Here is a 21182-nt window from a genome sequence, read left to right as displayed (position 1 = left end):
CTTCTTTTTAGCCTATTTTAAGTTATGTTCTCTATGCATTGGTGGGTACGGTAGGCTTTGTGACCCATTATGTTCTGCCTCAACTCCGAAAGCAACTTCCTTGGCATTGCTTTTCTCACCCGCTGCTGAAAACCAAGGAATACCATCAGTTTGAAGTCCGAAGTAAGTATTGTTTCTAACACTTTCTTGAACTTGCTGTATTTGCTGACCAACTTGTGCTACCTTTTGATACACTTAATCTCTGTTATTCTCACCACTGGAGATTTTGATTATATCTAATCTTAAGTGTATTAGTTTCTCAGTTCCTCATGCTTTGATTTAATGACATTTTATGTATCTCTTTACTGATGATGATAATACAAATCTTTATATTATCTCAGAGCAGCTCTGTTAGAACATTGTCTTCACAATCTTAAGTGGCAACGTTTGTGCTAATGATTGCCTCAAGAATTTTTCATCAAGACTGAGTATGTTTCACTATGTGTTTCTTCAGTATAGCAAGTTTTCAAAAGTTTTTATCCGATTAGGAATGGTGAATGCTGGTGGATACTTCATCCTCGCATAGATTTGTTTTTTAATAGTATTGTTGACACATTTATCAACAGAAAATAGTGTGAGTGGCCAACTAATAGATAAAGACACCAAGGGACCAGTCTGACAAGTTGATGTGCAAAGACATGTGCTTGCAGCTTGTGCTAAAGCTGATATTTTCATGAAGTCTTGCCCCAGAGGCTGCAGAGAAGATGAAGTTATACTACTCCTAAGATTTCCAGAATGAATAAATGTTGTGGTAGATTGTGGGGACTTCACCGGAATGTTTTTATTGTTAACAGCAGACTTAAAAATTCCTGTCTCAAATGTCTTGGAAGCAACTGAAACTATTTTGCTTTTTCTTTTCAATTAATTATCAAGACAAGACAGCAGTGAAAAGAAAGCATTCTGCTGCTTTCAGGAGCAGAGAACTATCAAAATTGATTTTTAAACTTCCAACCTTTGTAACACCCATTCAGTTTGCTCTTTTCATTAATGTCTAACTTGTGGGATGTTTTCCCAGTGATTGCATGTAAAGATGGATAAATACATATAGCAATTGTGGTATGATGTCAGGCTTTATCTGGATGAAGTGAGAAGTGGAACTGTATTTTCTTAAATGTCTAATCTCTAAAACTAGAGAAGCTACAGTTGGTGCCCTTTTGCTGGTAACCGGCTTCAGTATTTTTGTATGTAGTAGTGTTTTTGGGAAAGCCATGGAAGCCATGGCCAGTAACGTTAAATATGAGTTTGTAACATCTTCCAGTTTGGTCCCTATAATTAATTTGTGCCATGTCAATGACTAATAGTCCTTACGGCTTCTGTTGTAGAAAAGGAACATCAGTTCTTGCTGGGGTTSATATAGCCGCGTGCAGTCACTCACAGCACCTTTCCTAGCCTCTTTCAAATATACCTTAACACTTAACATGTGCTTCAGTGTTTGCTGTAACGTTGGACATAAGCTCTTCTAGCCTGTATTGTAGAATAAATTTTCTTAACTTAAACTGCTCAGTTTGAAACATACCTTAGAATTCTTGTAGAAGTTTTAAGAAGTTGCTCAAGTGACAGACATTTGTGTTGACAGGTTACATAGGCTCTTCTGTATTGTAGAGTTGTAAACTAGGAGTCTTTCAGATTGAATATGATTGGAAAACATATTTTTGCACAAGATAAAATGCATTATTTCAAACAGCTTTATCAAATAGCAATGTTGAAATTTTTGAAGAAGTGGAACCCAGTTTGTTTCCCTCTGTGGACAGTAAGCAAGTAGCTTGCAAACTGTTCTGTTACTGTGTAAACAGTGCAAAAACTCTACTGGGGCTACTGACAGTTTGGTTAACATTTTGGTTAAATTAAACTGCAAAAGTCTATTGTGAGAAAACACAATCCAAGTTATTTGGATCAAGAATATTTATTTTGTAAACAGAGCTTGATTTGACAGTACCGCCTGATTTCTTCTTTTTGATCTATCTTGACAGATGCTGCGCATGTTATGTGGTTTGAGAAACTTCACATTTGGCTCCTTTTTGTAGAGAAGAATGTTATCTATCCACTGATAGTCCTCAATGAGCTTAGTAGCAGCGCTAAGAATATTGCTAGTCCAAAGAAACTGGATACTGAGTAAGTAGCAAAGAGTATCACGTAATCTTGAGTGTGTCTGCTGTGATGGAAAAGTAAACAGTGACTTCTGGCCTCAGTGGTAAGACAGTTAATAGTATTGTCTTAAGAGTAAGGCAAGGAGTAAATACAGGCTTTCTTTATTTGAAAGCCCTTATAAAGCTGACTTTGACTGGGGTATTACACTGTTGAGCTAGAAACTCACACCAAGATAAATCATTCAGCTACTCGTACATACTGTAAAGATTGCAGAATTACCTAGTAGTGTGGTAAGTGCTTGTTCAGCTCCAGTCTGTAATACGGTTGTCCAGATGGCAAGTTCAAGGTAGTGTTGATATGTTTTCCTATTTTATCAGGTGTAAGTTATACTGTTCCCTGAGTTGGTGTGCCAGCTTTTGCAGGCCCTCCTCATCTTTTCTTATCTCACCAAGGAATTCCTCAGACCTTCTGGCCCCTAAGTATAATCCATATCCAGATGGAATTGCACACTGCTTCTTAAATTGAGTCTTAGTTACAATCCCTGGAGCAGTGTTATCTTGACTGTCTCAGCAAATATTAACTCAATAATAGGTCCTTCATTTTTTGCCTCCAAGAAACAGTAACCATGTGTCTTTTGTGTGTGAAGTTCTATTCATTTAGAACTAAAGAGAGTATAAATATTGAAACCAAATGAAAAATACATTGGGGGGCAGGTTGTTTGTGGGGGGTGGCTTTCTTAATTCTAATCTGTGCATCTAGTAAATTCTTGCTTTGGGTTCATTATCATTGTCACTGAGACCTTTGGGAGAAATATTGCCATTTTCTTCCTTTAACTTCTTTTTTTTTTAATAAAGCTTTGGTATGTGAGTTACTAAGTCTGAAAAAAATTGCAGTTCTCTCAGTAGAAATTAGAGCAGTATAGTCATGTAGGAAATTATAATCCRGTGTTCATTAGCATCCTCTTGATGATTAATATAGCATTTTGCATTTCAGGATTCGTAACCTAAATTAAAGACCAGGTTTCTGTTCAGAGTACAAGTACTTAATCTCTGAATTTTTAAATTTTTTTTAGTGGCTCACTTAGAAATAATGCTATTATTGAACATTAATTGGCTTGAAAATACTGATGAAAACACTTTAAAAAAAGCAGATCTGAAGTTGTCGTTAAAAAACAAACAAACCAATCACACACCCCATGTCCCACACCTCCATTCCAAAAGCAAGCCCAAATCAAAGTTGAAGAGATTGGTATTGCATAACAGCAACAATTTAGGTGGTCTTTAAACCCCTCTCAGATGACAGGTAGTAACTGTTTTGTGTGACTTCCTTACACAGGTTGGGTGCTTTAATGATCACAATAGCTGGCTTGAAGTTACTGCGTTCATCATTCAGTAGCCCAACGTGCCAGTATGTCACTGTTATTTTCACAGTGCTCTTCTTTACTTTTGATTACAAAAGTTTTACTGAGACCATGCTGCTAGATCTCTTCTTCATGTCCATACTCTTCAGCAAGGTAACTTTTAACTCTATTTTTAGGTGTTTCAGTTCATCCAAAGGGGAAAACAGATGGATAGTCCTATCTGATAGGTAATCTTGCAGATTCTCAGTCTTTTGTACTGTAATGAATATGCTGTAAWACAGCTAAGACTTCTCCTTTCCAAAGCATTTAAGTTGGCTTGAGAAACCATGTGTAACTTTTTAAATATCTCCTGAGATTGTATGTAGAACAGTCAAGTGCATATTATTTGCTTTTATAATTACATCCTTTTCCTAAGTCTCAAAGCTTCTGATAGGCCAGTAAGAACTCTGGGATGACCAGTAAATTCTTCAGGATGCAAAACATGTTGATTTTTAGACAAAAAACTGAATTGTTTTTCTCTTTTCTTTTTTTTTTCTTTCCTGTAGCTTTGGGAACTCTTTTATAAATTGAGATTCGTATATACCTACATTGCCCCCTGGCAGATCACGTGGGGATCTGCCTTCCATGCTTTTGCCCAGCCTTTTGCTGTGCCACGTATCCTTTGAAAATGAGAACTTGTGTATTTATAACTTCTGAGTATTGTGTTGTAATGGATTCTGTGTTACAGGGTAAATCTACTGAAGGAATAGGTTTGTCTAGTGAGTATTTACAAAGAAACTGCACACTTTCTACCTTGTTACAGTTCCATGAATTTTACAGTAGCAGTAGGAATGGAATCCTGACATAAAAGAAACATGAATCAGAATCAATTCTAAAAATGACACAGCATTTCTTTTGATAGTCATTTCCTTTTACAGGAATCACTAATTATAGTTTTAGTCCTTGGGTTTTGCATTTTAAACTTCTGTAGGCTGGACTGAATGGAGTTTTGAGTTAGTATTCTTGATGGAATTTTTGGGGATGACTGTCATGTTTGGTGCTGGATTTTCATCTGTTCCTGTTTTTAAAAACAAAAATAATCCCTTTATTGCTGCAATTGCTACAAACATACTTTGCTGCATAGAAAATCATAGAGGTCTTGTTTTGCTCTTCATTGGTGTTGCTGTCTGTTTTGGACACTATCACAGAAGCTAAAAACAATGTAGTTGTTGCTTTGCTTTCCTTAATTCTCTTATCCTACAGATTCTGCCATGTTGTTTGTCCAAGCAGCTGTGTCAGCTTTCTTCTCTACTCCACTGAATCCTTTCCTGGGAAGTGCAATATTCATCACTTCATATGCCAGGCCTGTCAAATTCTGGGAAAGAGACTACAAGTAGGTGAAATGGTTAAGTTTAGAAAACTTGGTTTTTAATAGTGTAAATATGTCTAAAGTATTGATTTGGGGGTTTTGTTCTTTTTTCTTTTTTTTTAACTTGCCAATTTCTGCTATTTTTTCCCCTCAGAGAAAGCTAGCATATAGCACTGAAAATTTTCACTGAACTTGTTTCTGAAATACTGTAGCAACTGTTTTTTACAGTAGGAAAATTTGCTTCAGCTGCTTAAGTAATCTCTCCTTAGAGGTATGCCATCCTGGTGATTTTAAACATAGAATTTATGGTCAAGTGCAATTTTAATCAAAAAGTGAGTTTATGTATAAAATGGTTTTGGGGAACCGTTCATAGGTGTGTTTTACCTGTGTTCATTATTGCTATGCTCACAGCAAAACTAGCTAAACTTAATATAAAAACTTTTTAAAGTAAGTATTGTTTTGTTCAACGTGAGATCAGTGGTAAAAGAATCTTCAGGTCAGATTATGCTTCCTTTTGTTTTATTTCTCTTGAGTTCCCTATTGCTGATAGAGTATCAGACCAATAAAATATTCTACAAACAGAATAGAGCAAGTTGAATGAATATTTCTGCTATTTATTATTTCCCTTCTAACATTAGAACAGTTTAAATGTGATGATCCAAATCTTAGATTAAAGCATTATTGTTGTAACTTCAGACAGTGAAATAACTGTCTAAAAATTAATCTTTCAGTAAAGTCTGCTGAAATGTTAGCTGTGAGAGTTTAATTGTTCTTGAGTTTATTTCTCACATTGAAACCTTTATGATATCTGTCTAAGAACATATATGCACTTTAGATAAAAATTAAAGATTATTTTATGGTTATGTACTGTGGACAAACTTTATTAAACATTATAATGCTATCATAGGCAGAAAATATTTCAACATATGAGAAGAGCAGCAAGTATGCATCTAGAATTATTTTAAAATAACTTTTTGAAAGTATTTCAGTTGAAATACTTAACACTATATTAGTAGTTTCTTTCCTTAGATGTTCTTACAGTAATGTATTTTGTATGAAGTATGATTTATTTTATTCTTTTCAGCACAAAGCGTGTGGATCATTCAAATACTAGACTGGCTTCACAGCTTGATCGGAATCCAGGTAGCTTTCCTAGTCAGATTCTGGTAATTGGTTTGGAGGTTTTTTGGGCATTAGTTTTTTTGCTGGGAGAGCAGGAGGGGGTGGGTGTTTGGGAAATGGGTGAAGTGGGTTTTGGGTTTGGGGTTTTTTTTTTTTAAGGGTGAGTTTTCTTGTAGTGGCTTCTACAAGAAGAACTACAAGAAGAAAACTACAAGTGTAGTTTTCTTCTTATGCAAATGGCTTTAATTGGATTTTTATAGGATTCATGATCAGTTTGCCCTCTGATCTTGTCCAGTTCTGCCCAGCCTTTCTGTTGCTCTGTCTGCTGTTATTTTTTCTTCCGTCATTTTTCTTGCTTTATTCTTCAGACTCTCCCACAAGTTTTTTTGTTTCACTCTTACATTTGTGTTCCTGCTTTACTTTTTTATTTATAATTGTGGTATGCATTAAACTTTTTTACTTTTTATTCCTACATAATTAAAAAAAGTGCCAAGTATTATTTGAGGGTGTTTCAATATCATGGTGATAAGACCAGTGCARCAGACATTACTGAGATATGTCTCTGCTCATTTGCTTTGCACTTTATTATAATGAATAGGTTGATGGGAGATGCATGAGTGGAACTGAAGGAATAATTTGGAAAATGTAGGAGTGACTAAGAAAATTTGGTTTGAAATGAAAATGTCACTTGGCATTCATTTGGAATAGTTATCCCTAAAAAAAGAGGAAGTGGGGGATAGAGTATGACCTTGGAACAGCATTGCTGTTAAGAAAAACATGGGATTCTATGTGAAGTAATAATTGATACTCAAGCTTGATGTGTTAAACATTTTCAGATAACCTAAATCCAATCTTCCTGCAGGTTCAGATGATAACAACCTGAATTCTATCTTCTATGAACATTTGACCCGTTCCCTTCAGCACAGCTTATGTGGGGACTTGTTGTTGGGTCGCTGGGGAAACTACAGTACTGGGGACTGCTTCATCCTAGCCTCTGACTACCTCAATGCACTAGTACACCTTATAGAGATAGGAAATGGCTTGGTCACCTTCCAGCTGAGGGGGCTTGAATTCAGAGGTGAGTGTCTTAGACTTCCTTAACTATTGGTGTKGGAAAGGAGGCTTCTGCTTTGGAAACTGAAGTTATTTTCAGCTCTATGCTGTTAAAAAATTGCTTTGAACATGGGCTGCAGGGCCTCTTGATGCCCCTCTCACTAGATGCTGAGTCCCTCTTTCCATTTTACTGCAACATGGCTACCATAATTACTTGTTAGAGAAACCTAAGTAGACTTTCTAGTTAGTGAGTGAGAAATTAAGCTATACAAAACCTTTGCGATCATTGGTAGATAGTTAATGTTAAAAATTTTATTTGGAAATGTGTTTGGAAGAGTTTAAAATTCAACATAAGTTCACGTTAAAGCAATCATATAAAGCATTCAACTYTTTCTTCTTTTCTCTGTTTTGTCCTAAGGAACTTACTGTCAGCAACGAGAAGTAGAGGCCATCACTGAAGGTGTAGAGGAAGATGAAGGTTTTTGTTGTTGTGAGCCAGGCCACCTTCCTCACATGCTTTCCTTTAATGCTGCCTTTGGTCAGCGTTGGCTGGCTTGGGAAGTGCTTGTAACAAAGTATGTTCTGGAGGGTTATAGCATCACTGACAACAGTGCAGCTTCCATGCTTCAAGTCTTTGATCTCCGGAAAATTCTCACTACTTACTATGTGAAGGTATGGTTCAGATCAGTGCAGTCCTTGAKGGGATGTAGGCTGGATTATGCCTGGGAGCTGCTTAATGTCTTGAACTCATAATGTCTGTCATATGTGGATCATACAGTGTGATAATTACAGATGTATGAATACCACCTTCAGAGGAGGACAGAGTTTGTTGTACTGATGGTGAGTCAGTACTCTGGTGCATGAGYAGGACAATGACCCTGTACTCTTAAATCAGAGAGGGGACACTTCATAGCTGAAGCGGGAATAGAAACTTTAAARTTATTATCCAAATAAATAGCTGTCTTGTAAATGAAAAGTTAGTTTGTTTCTCTCAGAGAAAGCCAAACTGCTTTGATCTGTATAAGCTGTCCAAACCCATCTTTGATCCTTAAAAAAGATACACGCCCTCTCCTGCAGTTTTAAGAGGACTCGAGGCCACAGATCCTTTCACATAATCAGTGTATAAATTGAGATCTTTAAGCTATTCTTTCTGAGATCGGAAAATTTTCAGGTTAAAATATTTCCAAGRTACTTATTCCTGCATGCACACAAGTGGTGTTCCCTAGCACAAGAATCTTGCACTGTTTTGTGTTTTAACATTTTTTTTTATTTAGAGTTATTTAGAAGTCCAGTATATAAGCCTTCATGTTAACTAGATAAATTCTATATATGTGTGTTCTGCAAAAATTGCAGTGAGTATCCTGTCCCACCCTTTTAGTGCTTTCCTTATTCCTTCAGTGTGGGCTTCACAAATCCTGACAGTCTCTGAAAAATACTCCAGTATACCACCTCTATTGTGTTTTCTGTGCCAATCTGTTGAACCTGAGCTATATAAATGCTACTGTGTATCAGTTTAGTTCATTGTCTGGAAAATAACGCAAAAGAAACAATTGAGATTGCTGACTGGGATTTTTTTAATTGCATTGCTGACTCATATTTTGAATTGGTGCTGTTTCAGGGAATCATCTATTATGTCACAACATCCACCAAGCTAGAGGAATGGTTAGCTAATGAGACAATGCAGGAAGGACTGCGGTTGTGCACAGACCGCAATTATGTGGATGTAGACCCAACATTTAACCCCAATATTGATGAGGATTATGACCACCGTCTTGCAGGCATCTCAAGAGAGAGCTTCTGTATGATATATTTGAACTGGATAGAATATTGCTGCTCTCGAAGAGAAAAGGTGAGTGTGAATATGTGAGGAAAGCCATTCATTGTTCTAGGCTGGTGTCACTTTTTTCTTTAGTCTGACTTGCAGATGGATTTAATGCTGATTTTTTAAAATAGTTGTATATAATGAAAGTATTTCGATATAAATGGTTTTGATCTTCCACTTTTGAGATGAGATTTTTATAAATTCTGTAAGTAGTGTATGGTTTAACCAGTTCACTGATGAATTTTATTTGCCAGCTSAAATCAACCAGTTGTATCTTAGACATTTATCTACATGCAAAAGGTTATGTCTGCAGAATTGATGTTTTGTTCTTAGATAGCAGTGTTCACARATCAACCCTAACTAAAAAAAAAAGCACCAAAACAAAAATCCCTGAACCCAAGACACATGGTGCCAGCTTATAAAACTGACTCCTTCTTCTTGTGATCCCATTTTACCATTCCTTTGGACCACTGGAACTGTTGACTTGTGAAATCAATCATCCTACATTCAACCTTTCCTTTYTTTCCAAAATCTTTCCACCTTTTCATTAGGATTGTTAGTATGCTTGTAGAGGAACATAACATTTATRTTGCCTTTGAGAATAAGCAGAAATTGATTGAGATTAAAGGGACAGGAATAGAATTGAAAATTACRTGTTTAATGAAGGATCGAAGACTTTAAGAGTTCAATTTTGCTTCAGAGGTAGGAGATCAATTAGAAGCTGATTTTAACAGGGTAAGACTTAGTGTCCTGTGGTCAAATGATGAACAACAGCCAAATAAAATTAWTTCCCTCCAAGAAATGAACTATTTTGTATATGTATTGAAAATCAAGTATAATMACTTAATTGAATGATGTCATTTGCTAGGGTGCTAGATACCCTGGCTGTACTACCTGCTTTGAACTGACARCAAGTTTCCCCTAACTAACCCCTTGACTAAAGCTGTAGTCCAGGGAAGTTCTCAGTTAAATCAGGCTTAAATACTCCTAGCCGGTGATAGTCCACTGCATTAATTGAAAATATTTTTGTCTAAACCCCAAACTGCTAATTACAGTTTGCCTACAAAATAAATGTATCCACGGAGGATATAAGCATTCAGCTTACAATTTGTCTTATTTCAAATAATGATATGTGTATTTGCCTTACAAGTATTCCTAGGTACTTGAAAAACCCTGGGTCAGACCTKCTATCAGAATTTGTTTTTTAGGAGCAACTGCTGTGGGAGGTACATACACATACTTGAGAACTGCTACAATTGGGTCTTTTTATTCCTTCTGCCAGAATCTGCTTTTTCAGTGGCCATTTCTTTATTCCATCACCTAACTTTTTTTTTTTTTTTTTTTTTTTATTTTTACAAGCCACTGGATTCAAGTAAAGACTCACCCCTAGTGACATTGTGTTATGGACTGTGTGTTCTGGGACGGAGAGCATTGGGAACAGCTTCACATCATATGTCTAGGTAATAAAATGTTGTTGCTGTAAACATCCCATCCTCAAAATCCTCTGAGTTCCTAGATTGGGTTTTAGATGAGTACCTTTTCATAGAAGAAGTACATGATTGTTATCTTTTCTTAAACTGGACAAATTTTCTATGTAACTTGTTATCATTACAACAGCCAATGAAATATAACTGAAGGAAAGTAAATGAGGGAGACCTTGAATTTAAGCATATTGTTTTAATGAACTAATACATGATGAAAATTCTGTTATGGGTAAGGACCGGTTATAACCAGTGGAAAATACAACAAGAACTTTTTGAGTTCTAGAAGTAAGCTCAACTTCCTGTACCAGGTAAATGTCCTATATGGAAGTAAGGGGAAGAAGAGGAAAGTTTCTCAAAAGGAAAAACTGATAAGTCTTGATGGATGTTAGATGGGACCATTGTGATAAGTTTCACAGTTTCGTTGGCTCTGTGGCAAGCAGTTTTGCTTTGTACAGGATATTCAGCTCAATTCAGTTGTCATATGGKAGCTTCTTTCTTGCAGACTAACAGTCTAAATTTTAGAAAGCAAATCTAAAATACAGCTATACGGTTCTGGAAGTCACAAAGTGATGGCTTAAAAAGAAGTTTATTTGGATGTGGAATCTATTGGTCAGCTGGATGCTGACTATAAAACCTGTTCTACTTCCCTTTCAGGACAACTGCTGTTTAATTCTTCCAAGCACCAGCCAATTGCTTCTTAAAGGTTGTGCRTATATGCAGTTGCAAAATTCATCAGAGCATATTTGATTTTTCACTTTTAAGTTAGCTTAGTAATTGAAAACAGTGCCTTTTAAGCATGGAAAGTTGACAAGATTTTTATTTTGTACTAAAGCATGGACAGCTGAAGTTGCAGACCCACTTTAACTGGTCCACTGTGTTACATGCCCTGAAAAGTTTTCTCTCTAAAAATCTTCAGAATGAAATCAGGCACTCTTCATGGTGTTCCTGTTTACTTTAGTCCAAGTAAACATGTCTGTTGCATGTATTTTTGGTCATTACCTGTTCAGTGCAGATAGACATCTAATATACCAAATTTTGCTTACACACACATCTTTTCCCTGTCTTAACCTATAGCTTACCTTTGTAGAGAAGAATTGTGGCCTTTCTGTGCAGCTCAGTATTTTCTGTTCTTTTCAGTGATTATAACCATGGGTACGTTTGTATTTCTGTTAATATTTGTGCTGATTTTGTTTGGTTTTTTTTCCCCTCAACAGTAATCTGGAATCCTTCTTGTATGGCCTGCATGCCCTGTTTAAGGGTGACTTCCGTATATCTTCAATTAGAGATGAATGGATCTTTGCTGACATGGAATTGCTGAGGAAAGTAGTGGTTCCTGGAATACGGATGTCACTGAAGCTGCATCAGGTGAGAGATTACACAGAAAGATGTGTCCAATTTCTRTTTTTGTGCATTCATTCTTTTAACAATAAATGGCTGGGAGAGAGTAAAAAGTGGGTGAGAATAAAAGGAGTGTGATAGAAATTGACAACTAAAAATGAGGGAGTATTATGTCTTGTCCTTTGATTCATTGTGGCTCTTGTGGAAGGTGATAGAGAGTAAAGGGAATGCTGTTTCAAGCTAGAGCTTGAAAATTACATTAACTGTAGATCAGAGAAAACGTTAAGCCCTGTTTTCTTCCTATCTAGAGAGTACCCACTCTCTTCTCTCCCCACACATATGTGATTGGCTTAAAAGGTTATGCRTTCAAAGTTGCTCAATCCTCTCCTCCAGTGGGAGTTGTTTTTCTTGTTCTTTTTACTTTGAAGTGTTGTAATGACAGGTTTCAGGTGAGAATGAGAAGGTTGCTTTTCAATTAGCTGAAATTAGAGTTTGTCTTTGTAGTGAAGTGCAGAACAATTCTCGAAGATGAACAATCTTGAATTCTGTCCAGTTCATGTATTATCTCAGCAAGTAAAAGAAAACATGTACTTAGTGATGAGGGTTCTGTAAGGGTGAAAAGTGCTGGTACTCTAGAAGAATAGATTGCTTAATCATATTAAGTAAACAAATCTTAGTTGCACTTTTTAAATTATTATTAGTTTCTTATTTTGGCTTCACTGCAGTCTGGAGGCCCCCAAGACTAGCAGTGATTGAATTAACTTCTTCATGTATTACATGCTCTCTGAATTTAGCAGAATGTGTGTTAGGAGTACATGAAGTGAAGCAGAATAATTACAAAATCATTGCTGAAACCAGTRGAAGTACCACTTCAACAACTTAAGTGTTCTCAGAGCTTTATTGTACAGAAGGGGTTTGATTGCAGTCAGAGAATGAAAAGTGAGAAAAGTACWGATCATGCTAACAATAAAAAACCAAGAGTTCTGAACATTATTGTATTAATCTATGAAAGGTTTGATGACAAGTTTRTCATCAAGTATTAATGTGAACTTTTTAATAGTAAATATTGTTTTTCTTCTTAGTGCTTATTTCATATATCTGTGCTTTACTTAAGTGTGTTTTAGAGTTGGAGGCTTGTGAATAAGAAGAGAAGCTAAAACTAAAAGGCTTTTGCAGACAGTATAAACAGATACAAATCTAGAGTAAAATTCACCTAGAAGTTTCCTTGGGTCAGTGATAAATCCAAAATGGTTGGAAGGACCTTCAGTTAAAAAAGAGGCAAACACAAACAGAACCAATCTCCTGGAAAAGAGGTTATCTTTAATGATGTTCCAAAGTAGATGTTTGACACTTTTGGGGCTAACTTTGCCTAATGCATTGATCATTTCAAGAGTTTGAGGTGTGTAATGTTTGCATTTTATATGTAGTTACATCTGAAATGTTAATGATACCCTATTGAATGTGTATTGTTGGAAACAGGATCACTTCACTTCTCCAGATGAATATGATGATCCTTCTGTCCTTTATGAAGCTATAACAACCCATGAAGAAAATCTAGTTATAGCACATGAAGGGGACCCTGCTTGGCGGAGTGCAGTTCTTTCGAATTCTCCATCCCTTCTTGCTCTGCGTCATGTGATGGATGATGGCACCAATGAATATAAAATCATTATGCTCAATAAACGCTATCTCAGTTTCAGGGTTATTAAGGTAAGCTTTGTGTACTTTCACTTGTGATGGCAAGTTGTGGTGTATTTTAATAACTATACCAAACTGCTGCTTCAACTCAAATCTTTACTGCTTTGTTATTACTCTGGCTGGTTCTTATTGCAAGTGCAAGTATTGTATCATAAAATAAGTTCCTTCTCACAAGAAATGTTATTTCTCATCACATTCTTAGATTTGCTTTATCCTTACTGTTGCAGCCTGTGTCCCTAAGTTCAGCCTGTTGAAGAACTGCATATGAATGCTTGTAGCTCTGCAGCATGATACTGCATGTGCTCACGAAGGCAGCAGTCACCACATGCTCAGGTTGCTTTGCTTTCTCACACAGCCTCTCTACTTGGCTTTTGCAGGTGAACAAGGAGTGTGTGCGTGGCCTGTGGGCAGGACAGCAGCAGGAGCTTGTCTTCCTGCGTAATCGTAATCCAGAAAGAGGAAGTATCCAAAATGCTAAACAAGCTCTGAGGAACATGATCAACTCTTCTTGTGACCAGCCAATTGGATACCCAATCTATGTCTCACCTTTGACTACTTCTTATTCAGATAGTCATGAACAGCTAAAGGACATTCTTGGGGGAGCCATCAGCTTAGGAAATATCAGAAACTTCATAGTGTCTACATGGCACAGGTGAGCTAAGACAAGGAGTTCTTATTAGTATGTGTTCATGCTCTYATATTCTATTAACTGGCGTTGTACAGACCCAACACAGCATCATTTATAATTCTCAGTCACATAAAAATAAATAAATCTTGACCTTTTTTTTGGGCACATCAGTAACATATGGCATATGCTTTGGTACAGGATTAATCTTCAAGGCTGAGTAATACACCACAAACTATGTAAATGAGAGCTCAGAGGAAGGAAGATGAAGTCTAGATGCAGCAACTGCAACTTCAGCTCTAATGTTAGGTCTGATAATGAAAGACAATGCAACTTCTGTACTGCTTTTTTCAGCACAGTTCCAATCTATAATACCATCTCTACAGAATCAGAACTATTGGGTAGGGTTGCTGTCTGGCAAATACTTAACATGAAAGTACCTATATTAATCGGTTTTTAGGGCATGCTTATACATAGTTATGCAAGCTTTAGCTGTTTTTCAAAAAACTGGAAGTGCTTATGTTATATAATGCTGTATRTTAGCAYCAGAACAAGTAACTATAATGATGAYAATGTAAGCATTTTTCTATGTGACCCCTGGGTAATGCAGTACAAACTCTTACTGTGCTGTGTTTTACAGGCCATGAGAACTTTTGCTGCACTTCTGGCCCATTCTGACTATGGCTCCAAAGGCAGCAGTGGCAGCTGTGTGGGGCATTCAGAAATGTGCATCCCAGTTCTTACTGGTTCCAGGAGCTGGTGCCATAGTCTGAACAGTCCTATAGCTGTTCTGATGGTCATATTTATCTKAGACATCTACAGCACATCAGAATGGAACATGCTGCTTCACCCCAGAGTGCCCAAAATGCCACATTTACCACAGTCTGTGGTGTTTGTCACCTGTTGACATTGGCTTGTCWGACTTGATAGAATAACAGGTGAAARTATGACACACAACAGTATTTCCTTCCAAGTTGTATATACTTCAGGATTCTGGATCTGGGACAAAAAAAAATGGAAAGCAGTGTTCAGCGTACTTAAGGGTGAGGGAAAAGAAAAATAAAAAATAGGAATTGATGGGAGGAAGAAATGTGCTGTGGTTTTTGTCCATTTGAAATTTAATGGTGTAAACTATGGTGGAAAAACTGTGGTTATGCACACTGAAAAGTGGTGACTAACCTACTGTCTGAATGTTCAGTAYGTGCTTCGAACAGTTGGAAGTGCGTTACTGAAGGTAACAGAAGCCAACCACACTAAAAATCCAGCAAACATTCTTTCCTTGCTAGTCTGTGTAGACAAAGATTTTGCAGTATAAGTTATCTATGATTTGTAGTGTGTTCAGTAGCATACATTTTACCAGACTGTTCCAAAAATAACCAGGATGTTATATGTRCATTTTAGAGTTGGAATTGTATCACTTTATTGTACTTCAGAGGTGGCATAATTTAAAAAAAGCTATTCTATATGAGCATTTGACCTGTCATAAATAACTGTTATTAAATAACTGTCGTGAAGAAAATTGCAATCTCTTAGAAGGCAGTGTTTATATTTGCAAAACATTCTGAGAAAATGAAGTCAAGTTTTAACTGATTTTAGGAAGTGCTGTGGAATGTGCTGAGTAAAGTATTTTGCTTGYCATGAAGCATTTCTTAGAATCCTAATGATTAGGAGGCCTGACTTAATATATCAACTGCATTATGTTTCCAGACTAAGGAAAGGCTGTGGAGCTGGCTGCAATAGTGGTGGAAATATTGAAGATTCAGATGCTGGAGGAGGAGCTTCTTGCACAAGTAACAATGCAACTATCAACGAGTCACAGAGCAGCATGTCACAAGGAGGAGGGAATGCAACTACAGGGCAGGGACCTGGAGCAGTACAGCACCCTCCTGTTGCAGCTCATCCAACAACGTTTCCTGCAGCTCATCCACCARCTCATCCCTCCACTCTGGGTAAAGTTAAAACAAAGAAACAACTTCATACAAGTTCAATCCTATAGCAAGATCTGGCCTTTCAGCTCTTCAGCCTAAGTTAAGAGAAGAAGCACACAAAAGKGATGTGATTTTATGTAGTGTTAAGAGCTGCTGGATTCATTTCAAACTACAGTAACGTTTTATGCAATGCAAGATTCCCAAACAGATCTAATAAAGAGGGTATAGTTGTGCTGACAAAATGTTAGATTAAATAACTTCTTATAGTTAGATTAAATAACTTCTTATAACAAGTCTCTACAGACTGGATCTTTTCTCTTTTATTGTCTTCCAATGCTGAACTAATAATTTTTTGGTAATATTCATATTTCTTACTTATTTAGTGAAACATTCTCTTACTTTCATAGTATTCTAGCTTAATCTATCCAAGTAATCTGTAGTTAAGTAGGTGACAAATACTAATAAAACTTAGAAAAAGTCTTTCAAACACTGCTTTTGCTCACAAAGAAAAGATACATTTATGTAGTTGAATTAGATCCATCAGCTGAGGTAGGGTGTCTGCAAATATTTAGTATAGGAAAAGYAATTACACCAGTGCTCATGAACTGCAACTTCTGTTTTTAACTTAGTGTATTAAATGCTGAACTTGTTTTTTAAAACAGCTTTCATTCTAACAAATTTTCTGACCCAAACTTTGAATGTGTAGTCAAGCATATTAAAAAAAGAACAATCAGTATTTCAAAACATGGGCATCTTTACCTGTCCTATTGCATTAAGTWTGGTAAACTGAAGTGTTAATATTAAGGAAGAAATTTTTAATGCACAGTGTGCAAGACTGAAGCATTTTTCGAAGTACTTGTCTGACAGGGGTTGTGAATTGAACAGGATATGAATTTGAGATAAGATGCATGGAATGTATTGAAATGTTGAATGTATGTGAGATGCAGCAGTCATCTTCTGCAATACTTATGTTTCAGATGGTGTTGTTTAGACCAATCAGTTTTGTATATTTATGCACCAAAACATTTGTGTTTTGGCAATCTGTTGTGTGTGGGAGGCTTTATCAAACTTTCCTGATTCTGTATCTTTTACTTTTAGGCACCAGTCACAGCTCTCACTCTGTGCAGTCCAGCCTTGTCAGACATTCCCCTGCCCGTGCCTCAGTCGCAAGCCATTCATCCTATTGCTACGGCAGTCGTCATTCATCTCTTCGCACATCCACAACAGGCTTTGTGCCTTGCCGGCGCTCTTCCACCAGTCAGATATCCCTTCGCAACCTCCCATCATCCATCCAGTCCCGCCTGTCTATGGTCAACCAAATGGAACCTACTGGCCAGACTGGGGTCAGCGTGCAGCACGGACTGCCCTCTTCTAGCAGCTCCAGCCAAAGCATCCCAGCCTGTAAACAGCATGCCCTTGTGGGCTTTCTAGGGACAGAAGGAGGGAGTAATGCAGCTGAAACTCAGTCTGGTGGCAATGCAAGCCCTTCAAATCAAATGCAAGCCAAAAAGGATGACGTTATTTACAGAATCCAGGTGAATAGTCTAGAAGAAGAAGTTAACCTGTGTTTCCATGTGCTTTTATTAGTTGTTCCTTTRTATGTTGTTGAAATAGCTCCTTATAAATACCCATTCTGGAATATCTGGTATACACTTTCTGTGCAGTTATGTTTCGAGAACTAATGTAAAGAAAAAGTTTTTTGGACAACCAGCCTTCCTGTATGCCCCTTGTTTACATTGTTTTTGTTTTGCTGTAGTGAAGCTCTGAGAGTATCAGAGTCTCAGTATCAGTGGAATTCAGTTTCACTTCATACTTAGTTTCCCTGTAATACATTACAGCAGGTAAAGCTAAACAGCTTCATTTGCAGGGTAGAAAGCTTTTTTCTTTGAAGCCAAGTAGACTTTCTGCAAAAGTAAGTGTAAAAATACTTGCTTTCACTTGCATATGTATTTATTCTTTGGTTATATCGGCCTCAGGGTTTACTGAGCAGCAAGCAGTACAYTGTTGACTAAGTTAATCATGGCAGCCTTACTTGTTTTGTGAAAATCCAGGAATTTGTATTCTTACTTTCTTAGTTTTTATTAGCCCCACCTACATATCTTTGGCRTTATACTACTGGGAAACCTCAGAATGTATTTAAGAAGTTACATCATAATAAACATGATTTCATTGCTGTTACCACCTCATTTTAGAATAATCCTTAGTAAATTGCATCATAGTGGGCAAAGTTAATTTTTGAGGTCTGTGTTTAGCAGCCTTTGTTTGCAGGCAAGGGCCCTTTTATGATGCTGCTTACTAATCTTCTGTGTGAGGAGGATAAAATGGACATGTGCCCTTGGATAGTGGACATTACAGAGTTCTCTCTGTCCTTAAATAGGAAGAAGTTTTCAGGAGTTTTCTCCTGCTTGCCCTGTGGAAAGGCCAGTTTACTTCAAAACATGGGGTGGGTCTCAACTAACCATGCTAGTAGATAAATACTACTTCTGCCTAACAATGAMTTCTCCAAGACCTTTTTTCTTAAGATATTCTGTAAGAAGTAATGAGCCGATTTTAACAGCTCATCATAATTTAACGTTTCCCTGCTACTAGACTGTGTGCTRCCAGTGCTAATGTTGTGCCAGCTCCCCAACCCTGCTCTGAGCCAATAGAAGTGAAAAAAATGGGGAAGTGAAGCAGAGCTGTTGCTTCAGTGAGCTGACATATTGTCAGCTGTGTCTGAAGCAACAACATCATTTTCAAATTCAGTGCTCTTTGGGCTTGGAAAGCCTGGAGCTCAAGCTTCCACCCTTGAAACTGGTCAGACATCAATTTCAGTGGATTACAGTCAGTTATCTGGAATTATGCAAAAGATTACAGTTTATCTGTTTCTTTTAAATTTTGGCTGAACTAACAGTCAAAACTCAATTCCTACTTATAGTTAATGGATCCCAGTCAAGTACTGGAAGGGATCAACGTGTCAAAAAGGAAAGAGCTGCAGTGGCCAGATGAGGTGATACGGCTAAAAGCTGGAAGAAACAGCTGGAAAGACTGGAGTCCTCAGGAAGGCATGGAAGGCCATGTAAGTTTTGCTTAGAAGTTGACAAGCTAACCTTAAAAAAAAAGTCAGTGTCTCGATTCTGTGGCAGTCTGCCATATGTCAATGCCAGAGATTGATGTAGTAGTTAAGTTAGATCAGCAGCTGTCCTCCAAGTCACTGTTGCTGGAAGAGCGGGTCTAAAATCCTAGCTTGAAGCTGAGGGATATTTGTGCAACTCTGTGCAAAAGATGCAGGATGATGTTTCAAATGTTGTCAGCTGCCTCGCCTTCCTTGCTTTCTTTTAGCTCTTGTCATGATCTCTCRGTCATTGCACTCATTCATCCAACCTTCATTTTCTTTTCTTTAAACTTCAATCCCTGAATAAATAAGGAAGATTAATTTTTTAACAAGTCCTTAATTGAAAGATTAACAGYATTTAGTTTTCAATTATTCTGACCAAAATAAACCTAAATGAGATTGTCTTTAGATGTCTCTTTATTGTATACTAGATAGATGATAAGTGCTTCCTTTAAGAAAAAAATCTGTTCTAACTAAAACTTGTGAAATTCCATGGCTTGGAATTAGTCTCTCCCTAGGGGTGCTACATCTACCTTTTACAAAAATTCACTGCATTGACTAGAAAAGTTATCTCCCAATTTAAGCTCTTTCTGTGAGCAAAAAATTCAGTGTGGTCTTTGAAGCTTTTTTTTATTTTTACTGAGGTGTGCATAATTTTTTTTTTTTTTGAGATCTTGATGTCTGTAGAGGTGCTCCAGTGTTCTTTTAGTGATAGAGGAAAGAGTCAGGTTTGCTTTATCAATACAAGTATTTTCATTTGTAATRTATCAGTTTTGGAGAAATTTCTTTGACTGCTTACCTAAATTGCATTTAGGGATAGATTTTACCATTTGAAASTCCGCATCACTGGATAGATGTGCAAAGTTCAGGTAAGAAATGGAGATATGCCACTTACCTGGTGTATGCTGAATCTACCTTGCTGTTGTATGTACATGAAGAAAGGGCCCTGGAAAAACAATTTTTCATGGAGGGAATCTATCAGAATTGACAGTCCACTCTTAAGGTAGTAGAGTTACGTTGTAGGTAAYACCTGTGAGTAGAATGCTGTTGTAAATGTTTAGTTATGTTGGAATCAGACATACTGTTGCAGATCAAGAGTGTTGTAAAGGTGGTGAATGTAAAGGGTTATGTTGAAATAAGTCCTCTTGCCTGGTATCAATGGACAGTTTTTTCAGGAGTTTGTGAGTTTATTTTGTGAATTGCAGCATGCTGACATGTACAGTGATTGATGCTATAGAAAGATTAATACAAGAGGATTTAAAGGTCAGAGTAAGCTGCTGTTCTGAATGCTTCTCATCTATTTTTGGTACAGCATACTGGCAGGTTTTTTTAGAAGAGCATCTTCTAACCTAACAAGAAAGGGGGGAAAGCACCAGATTATCTTGTGTGCAATCAGGAGGAAAGGATTTAACTTGATGTAGTTTCCACTGCCTGCTTCAGCTGCCTGTGGTTAAACATACTGGTGTCAGCAAAGCTCTCAGGACAGTCTTCCCTTTCTGACCCTATGACTGAAGTCCTTTCTGCAAATAGGCAGAAATGATTCTTACCTGCTGAGTTGCTGCTCATCAAGCAGTTTACCTTATGTCTGTTCTCAGTATGAAGTTCAGCACTCAGTAGTTGAAAACTTCGCTGCTGCATAGAAAAAAGGATTTTTCCTAACTTAGCTTTTTATCTTGCTAAGTGTGCAGTACAAAGTAACTATAAGGTAGAAATACATTATAAGGTTTCTTCGAAGAAATTGTAATGTAGCTACTTTTTCCAGATTTTGAGAAGGTATCCCCAGCATTATCTTTCTATGATACATAATACTGGGATGTAGAAGGACCCTTTTCCTCCAAGAGGTTTTTACCACCTCTTGACTACCTAGTGACATAATTTTGCATGTTATCCGTCATTTATAGGGACCAAATAAATGCCAGTCATGATAGAACTGAGTGTGGGAATATGGCAGTGATGAGTTTTAATCTATTACAAAATGAGTTTTAATCTAGTACAAACTATTTGCATATACACAGTTTTTAAGGAGCTGTAATATTGATGCCCTTAGCTGTCTCAAAGGCACCAATTTTAAGTCAGACAACAAGGTTGTAGTACTTGGGATTTCATTGAAAAATGTTCTACTGTATCTGGGGATAGGATATTTCTRGCCTCATTCCATACAGTAGCATAAAAAGTTTATATGG

The 21182-nt window shown here is 37.0% G+C and overlaps 1 protein-coding gene across 8 annotated transcripts in view; it reads left to right on the top strand.

Moving 5' to 3' along the window:
- PCNX1 (pecanex 1) overlaps positions 1-21182 on the top strand; it is an 89971-nt gene that overhangs the window by 61946 nt on the left and 6843 nt on the right. For 7 of the 8 annotated variants that reach the window (XM_057366819.1, XM_057366775.1, XM_057366800.1 and 4 more), the window contains 16 exons: positions 12-162; positions 2010-2151; positions 3463-3640; positions 4033-4141; positions 4730-4859; positions 5920-5978; positions 6820-7035; positions 7429-7682; positions 8629-8859; positions 10192-10292; positions 11531-11681; positions 13134-13364; positions 13730-14004; positions 15685-15926; positions 17004-17440; positions 18823-18963. In XM_057366819.1, the coding sequence (XP_057222802.1) occupies positions 12-162; positions 2010-2151; positions 3463-3640; positions 4033-4141; positions 4730-4859; positions 5920-5978; positions 6820-7035; positions 7429-7682; positions 8629-8859; positions 10192-10292; positions 11531-11681; positions 13134-13364; positions 13730-14004; positions 15685-15926; positions 17004-17440; positions 18823-18963 (3048 nt within the window). The remainder of the gene's footprint in view (positions 1-11; positions 163-2009; positions 2152-3462; positions 3641-4032; positions 4142-4729; positions 4860-5919; positions 5979-6819; positions 7036-7428; positions 7683-8628; positions 8860-10191; positions 10293-11530; positions 11682-13133; positions 13365-13729; positions 14005-15684; positions 15927-17003; positions 17441-18822; positions 18964-21182) is intronic. The other variant, XM_057366793.1, reaches the window with a different exon arrangement.

Source organism: Malurus melanocephalus, unplaced genomic scaffold, assembly GCF_030028575.1.
Source record: "Malurus melanocephalus ecotype Western Australia unplaced genomic scaffold, MMel_1.1 scaffold_2, whole genome shotgun sequence".
NCBI classification, from domain to species: Eukaryota; Metazoa; Chordata; class Aves; order Passeriformes; family Maluridae; genus Malurus; species Malurus melanocephalus.
Note: the sequence above shows the minus strand (reverse complement) of the source record. Positions and strands in the feature narration are given on the sequence as shown.